We start from the raw sequence: 7,500 nt of genomic DNA on the forward strand, positions 1-7,500 counted from the left end.
GAGAGAGAGAGAGAGAGAGAGGGAGAGAGAAAGAGAGAGAGAGAAGGGGGGGGGGGGTATTCTTCTCTTGCCCTCTCACCATACATGACATAGACTTGTCGACATTGTTAGATCAAAAGGATGGATGCCGCAATTTCGCACTCTTCTTCTCATTTCACACATAGTTTCTACACTAGGTATGTATCATCATCAGTTAGAGACACTGATCAGCAAGTTCAAAGAGGTGAGTTTCACTCTTTGTGTCTTCTCATTAATATGTGGGATGTCGGTTTATAGTTGTGTAACATCAACAATAAATGTTGATCGTCTCCACAAAATTCATCAAAAATCAAAGTAGGAGGAGTTTATTTTACCTACCGTTATTACGCCGATTCCCGATTGCTGGACAATACGATTTGTCATTTTATCAGCTAATTGGGAGGGGAATGGAAAAAATGGTCAATTTTAATTGGTTGATGGAAGAGTGTGTAGAGAGAGAGGGTATTTGTCGTCGGGGGGGGGGGGGGGAATTAAAATGCTGGAAAAGAAGGTTGGGTGGGGGCGGATAGAAAAGGTACACGCCATTTAGATTTATTTTTACTTTTCATGTTGGTGATATGCTAAATTTAGCTGGCGGATATTGTGAGTATTTTACCTAAACACATAGCATCAATAGATCGCCAGATGGAAAATAGTATTCACTCATTTTCTATCTGGATATTACTTAGCAGGTTTTGAAAGTCGCACCCTGATTTTCTCTCACTAAAACAAATACACACTCACACGCTAACACACACACACACAAACACACTCAGTGTTTTAAATCCTAAAATCATCTTTCTCCTTTCTCTCCAGAATGACACGGATCCTTCCTATTTGTTTTTAGTCAAGAGATCAGGAAATTACTGCCACCCCGATCGAGAGTACAAGGATGACAAAAATCATGGAACATCTTACACTTTGGAATCGTTCAACAATGTTTCATCAATCGACCCAAATGACTCAAAAAACATAGAGAAACACTTGAAATGCAATGAAAATAATTATAAATAAAATTTATTATAATTAAATGAATAAATAAATAAATAAATAAATAAACCAAATAAAAAAAAGAAAAAGATATCACTTTTACTTTCACTAACATTTCGAACTTGTCACACAGTGGGGAAACAAATTTCTTTTACATTTGGAGCGACGTGTACTAATTATTTGCAGGTCTGAGATCCCAATTGGTTAAAGGCTCATTGTTGTAATGGAAACACTTTCAAAACGACAGAAAAATATTTACCATTATAACACCAATGTTATATCAAACTCGTATTTGGATTCAGTAGTCTGATGTCACATCGCCCAGCAACGGCGGCCATCGTGGTTCTAAACAAAGAAAATCGGTACTTTTTATTCTTCATACTGGCTAGAACTTTTCATATGTCTTGTGATCAGAATAATGTGTAAAAGTCAAAACATGATATGATTTATAATGCTTTTTTATTTCCTCTGGATACGCTTTTATGCTCGTCGCAGAAATATTTCATAAGGGCGTCCGCCATTGTTCCAATAGTTTAGAACCAGTTACTAAGTTACCATGCGTCATTACGAGGGAAGTGCCGATCAAACCTCCTTCTAAAGGGTGTACTTTGATTTGGAGGCATCCTTGTTCTACAGCGTCGGGTGGCACGTTGCTCCAGAGCTTTATTTCAGAAGGCAAGATGTATCCTACATTTTCCGGATTGTCTGGCTGTGGGATCTAGTGGTATGAACTCGTCTACGGATCGGAAGGCCCTGCGTTCGAGTCCCGAACGGCCCGTAGTTGAGGCTTTGGTTAAAGCTCTATACTGCGGCTATGTGGTCTAGTGGTATAACACTCGCTTTCGGACCGGAAGGTCCTGGGTTCGAGCCTCGTGCTCGGCGCATAGTTGAGTCCTTGGAAAAGGCTCTTTACTCACATTCTCTCATCGTACTCAGGTGTAAATGAATACCTGGCCGTTAACAGGGTTGTCTTTGTCCGAAAAATTGTAATATTGCCTAACAGGCGTCGTGTCCCGTCCTACATGTTAAATGTTACTGTTGACCAGGGACCCCTTGTAAAGCGCTTTGAGCACATTTAGTGGATATTGCGCTATATAAATCTTTTTTTTTTTACTCACATCGGGTTATGTTGTTTATTTGGCATTTGAAAGTCGTTCTCGGAGTTTACATTGTCCATTTATTGAAAAGGATATAAAAATTTTAATTAACATTCAAATGTTCTTGTTCTGTAACATATGTGACCCGCCGTCTCAAATCGTTAATATGTTGGGATTGTGCTGCCATGTGGTGTAGTGGTATGACACTCGCCTTGGAAAGTTCAAGTTTGAGTCCCCAACGCCGTATAGTTGAGTCCTTTGAAAAAAGGCTCTTTACTCACATTCCCTCACCGCATTCGCGTGTGAAATGAGTACCTGGTCGGAAACAAGCGTTGTCTGTGTCCAAAAGAATAAAAATGTAATATCGCCTGACAAGCGTCATGTTTCGACCTACATTTCAAGTATTGCTGTTGGCTAGGGACACCGTCTAAAGCGCTTTGAGCCCTTTTAAATGATATTGCGATCGTCGTAGTGGACTGAATACAATAATACCGTCTTTGAAGCGCATTTATGGGCCTTGTTTAACATTGTTGTAACGGACAATATTTTGCGTCATCTTTTGAGATTTCAAGTAGCCTACAACAGTATGAGCCCAGCATGAATTGGGTTATCAGACTTGAAAATAAGTGCACGTCGTTTGTAACCCGTCGCCTCATTACAGTATTTTGGCGGGGTGATAATTTAGGTGCTAAAAATAGTTTTATACAAAAACATCTAGGTTCAAAAAATAAAATTAAAAAAAAAAACTCAAGAATTTTATATCCACTAAACGCTCAAATCGCTTCACAAGGGGTTCCCAAGCCAGCGGCAACATGTAATATATATAAGAAGCCTTTTATGCGATATTGCAATTTTTTTCTTTCCTTCAAATATAACGGACAGGTACTCATTTTATATCTGATGACGGTGTGAGAATGTGTGTAAATAACCTTTTCAAGGGCTCAACTAATTCTGCGCCGCTTAGAACGCGACTCGTACATTGAATCTTCCAATCCGAAGGCGAGTGTCATACCACTTGACCATATTTTACAGGACATCAATATCCTATGCCATAATAAAGAGGTTAGGCAGATCATAATCATCAAGCATCAAGTATCACATATAGATAGAATGCGCTTGACCAAGGAGTTCACAACATTGCCATCCGGAAGTATAACGGACCAACACACAAACTCTGTGTAACCATGAACTTTTATAGTCTGGTTAATACAGTTTAGTGAGAACAACTCACAAACGCGGATGGCAAAAACAATAACAAAGGCCTGAGTGACGTCATCTTCGAACTATCTATACCTGTTTTTATCATAAGTAAAATTATTCGTAAAAATAGTTTGGCTATGCGATTTATGGTTGGATGTCACAAAGTAAACATTTCACCCATATTTTTTATTGATTCTGTAAATGAACCCAACTATGGCTCAAATTTTTATTTTTTTTTGGATGGGGTTCCTAAACTCCCATAGTGGGCAGGGGAGGTACTTAATTTGTCTTCCATCTTCTTATATCTGTTTTCTAACTTGCTTTCTGTCTTTGTCTTGGAATGAGATTACTTGGTTCTGTCCTGACCCTGGCCGGCACCCTGGCTGAGAGGGAAACAGTCAAATGTATCGTTAGTTTTGGGAGATGATATTTTTTTCCTTGTAAATCATCTCTCTGTTTTGCACTGTATTATGTTTTGTTTACATATTATTTATAATTTGTAAACATTTGAGCGTGTTCCTCTTAGTGGGGACCTGTGTTTGTGTCTGGATGAGAATTTTAGGTGATCTCAAACTAAGTACTTTGATAGTGTGCTCTTGGAATCTACATCTGTTTCCTATTTGAACCAATTCCCCTTTATCTTACCCTTTCTTGAGTGCTATAGTTGTAATTCTAGAACTTATTACTATCCCATTTTCTTCCCTTTTACTGGCGCTGATATGACCTTAATGTGTTGCAAGCGCCGTAAAACCCTTAAAAAAAAAAAAAAACAATTTTAATTTTTAATGTCAGCCAAGTTTTATTTCTTTTCTCGTTTCCTAAAAATCACATTCTTAATGTTAACATGTTATGTTAAAAAAAAACATACTACTATACCCTACTCTTTTGCCTCTTACTGAATAAAGGGATCGAAACTCGGTAGAAACTAAATTATGTTTAACTCCAATGACAAACATTCCAAGTAGATACTATTGGCCTGTGGAGAAAAAATTTACTGACAACTTAACGCTTTTTTTCCTTTTTCCCCCCTATTTTTTGTGGTGCAAGTACGAGTCCCGTTCTAAGCGGCGCCGAGTTAATTGAGCCCGTGCGGTTATGTGGTCTAGTGGTATGACACTCGCTTTCGGACCGGAAGGTCCTGGGTTTGAGCCGCGCTCGGCGCATAGTTGAGCCCTTGGAAAAGGCTCTTTACTCACATTCTCCCACCGTACTCAGGTGTAAAATGAGTACCTGGTCGTAAACAGCGTTGTCTCTGACCGAAAAAAAATGTAATGTTGCCTAACAGGCGTCATGTCCCGTCCTACATGTTAAGTGTTGCTGTTGGCCAGGGACCCCTTGTAAAGCACTTTGAGCATGTTTAGTGGATATTACGCTATAAATGCTCTAGTTTTTAAAAAAATGATAATTTACATGTTTAGTAATCTAAATTCTTTCACAAAGGGATTTTGCTTCCAGTGGAACAGTGTACATTCTTGAGTTACTCTGTCTACGATCTCAATGCTACTTCCCCTGGTTTGGGCAAATTTATACTGGATGAAGCTTTAATTTGACACAAGATTTACACTGCCAAACTAATCATTAAAATGTCTGTCTAAAAACGATAGCAAAGAGCTGAGTGATGTCAACCTAGTTCTTTCGATTGAAGTCTCTAGTTTGCTATGCACCAAACACAAATCGCTCCATATCGCCCTCTACGACAATAATAATATACGTTTACGATTGACAATCTATCCTTTAGTTAAGCGAGCCGGACAGTCCATATGGGATAAAAACCACAATAATGAAAAGAGCATAATTTCTCATTTTGTTGTTGTTGAAAAAATGATTAAGAACCCGTTTCCGGGGGTTGGGGGGGGGGGGGAGGGAGGGGGTTCTCCCAAAAGATCCAGCACTTTGACTGATAACGCGGGACACAACAGGACGTGGCATGCTTCATGCGATGCCGGTGATTAATAAATATTTGATTTCACTGTGCTGTACTCACGATAACGGAGAAAGAACGGATGAGAAAGGAGCGTCCTGTCCCGACACGCGAATCGGTTATAAAGGTATGGCTGATCGATTTAATGAAGGCCGATTGAATACATGGCTGCCAAATGGAATTCCTTAGAAGGTGCTTAACTCACTCAATCCTAGAGATTTTTTGCTACTTTTCAAAATTAGAAAAAAAAAAAAGTATTAAAGATAAGCATATAAATAGATGGTTTTATTCAACTATCATTAACATGCAAAAACTAAAAACATAACTTTGATATTATGCCTATAATTTGTCTCAGAAAAATGTAATAAATAGGCATGGGGTAAAAGTAACCCCAGGTATACTACGGATATAGTCGGTGTTAGGGTTGAGTGAGTTAACTCTCTCCTTACCAACTTGATCTATAGGAAAATCGTCACATTCGTTACGATTCAACCAACATTTTTCTTATTCAAATTTCTTTTGTACATCATAAACTTTTAAGAAAATGATCAATGTGTTGCAGAGCATGTTTTGCTAAAGAAAGTTATGTGTCGTGTCGCAATAACTTTACTGCTATTGTATTTGAGTGATAAAAATATATATATTTTTGTGTTAGTTGGAGGTGAAGTTTTGGGGACAATGCTGAAAATGGCTTGTAAGGAGAGAGTTAACCAGTTAACTGTCAAATTTTGAGAAAAAATATTGAGCTTTTATATAGGACAATATCCACTTATTGTGCTCAAAGCGCTTTACGAGGGGAGGGGTCCCTGGCCAACAGCAACATGTAACGTGTAGAACGAGACATGATGCCTGTTTAGGCGTTATTACATTTTTTTTCCCGACAGAGACAACGCTGATAACGGCCAGGTGCTCATTTCACAAAGATATAAACAAGTTTGTATGAAAGGTGCCAGACAAAGAAAGAAATAAAAATACAAGAGAAAAGAAAAACCATCCCAAAAAAATCGGTCGACCTCGACAGGGGATCGAACCTTAGACCTTCTGATTACCGGCCAGACGTGCTACCATTACACCACATAGGCTCCCGATAGTTGGGACAATTTTAATACCTATATTCTTCACAAGGTCACGCGTTTCACTGGTTCGATCCCCAGTCGAGTTCGACTTAATTTTTGGATGATTTTTTTACTTGTAATTTTCTTTCTTGCTTTGTCTGGCTCCTCTCATACACACTTGTTTATATCTTTATCTTACACCGGAGCCTGCTCCTTTATTTCTTAATTTGATATACTCATTTTACACCTGAATACAGTGAGAGAATGTGACTAAAGAGCCTTTTCCGAGGACTCAACTATGCGCCGAGCGAGGTTCGAACTCAGGACCTTCCGATCCGAAAGTGAGTGTCATACGACAAGACCACATGGCGGCACTGCACTATGACGGAATAATACAAAAAGACACGTATTTTAAAAAATGGGCAGGAAACTTGTCATTCAAATATCGATTGATTTAAATTATGACCCTCATCTTTGCAAAAACTCTCAAACCTGGGACTTCGCGGAATTAGCTGTTTTAGGTAATGGCATATTATGGCGCCAAAAAAGAGCCAGGCCATGTTAACCCTTTCCTTACCAACCATTGGAAAATCGTCACATTCCTTACGATTCATCCAATTTGAATGATGTGCTCATTCTGATTTCTGTTCTACATCACGTCAGTGGCCCATCGTCTCAAAACGGTATTGTGTCGGGATGAACAAGATGTTATAAAGTCAAATTAAATTTAAATTGGTCAAAAATTTTAATGATCGCTAATTAGCACAATAAAATATAACTTTCATTCTCTACAATAAAGCATAAAAGCTCAACACAACCCTGATATTTATGGCTATAAATTCAATTTTCATAATACCGTTTTGAGGCGAGGGGTCACATTTGAAGGGAATATTTTGTCATAGCTATAAAACCTTGACACTGTCTTGTAGAGCTTATTTTGCTGAAGAATATTATATATAGAATGTGCTTTTTGCTTTTCTGTTTGAATAAATAAATCTATTTTTGTTTAGGGTGGGTGTAAAATTTTGGGTAAAATTCTGAAAATGTATGGTAAGGAGAGTTAGTTAAAAGTTACTAAATGCATCAAAAGTCAGCTTGGCCAAGGGCTGTATCATGAGGTAAGACAACTAATAAACATTACCTCACTGGACTGATGTATAAACAAATACCTGGCTATGAATTGCCATAGATATGTGTCGGATCGAAAAAGTGCCTAAAT

The 7,500-nt window shown here is 38.3% G+C and overlaps 1 protein-coding gene across 1 annotated transcript in view; it reads left to right on the plus strand.

Moving 5' to 3' along the window:
* The window catches only part of LOC144977818 (uncharacterized), an 11,446-nt gene extending 10,355 nt beyond the window's left edge, over positions 1–1,091 (plus strand). The window contains exon 5 of the mRNA XM_078923213.1: positions 835–1,091. Within this exon, the coding sequence (XP_078779339.1) occupies positions 835–1,032 (198 nt within the window). The 3' untranslated portion in view covers positions 1,033–1,091. The remainder of the gene's footprint in view (positions 1–834) is intronic.
* Positions 1,092–7,500: the final 6,409 nt, after the last annotated feature.

This window comes from Berghia stephanieae, chromosome 8 (genome assembly GCF_034508935.2).
Source record: "Berghia stephanieae isolate SIO BIC M18660-M18661 chromosome 8, UCSD_Bste_1.3, whole genome shotgun sequence".
In the NCBI taxonomy this organism is placed as follows: domain Eukaryota; kingdom Metazoa; phylum Mollusca; class Gastropoda; order Nudibranchia; family Aeolidiidae; genus Berghia; species Berghia stephanieae.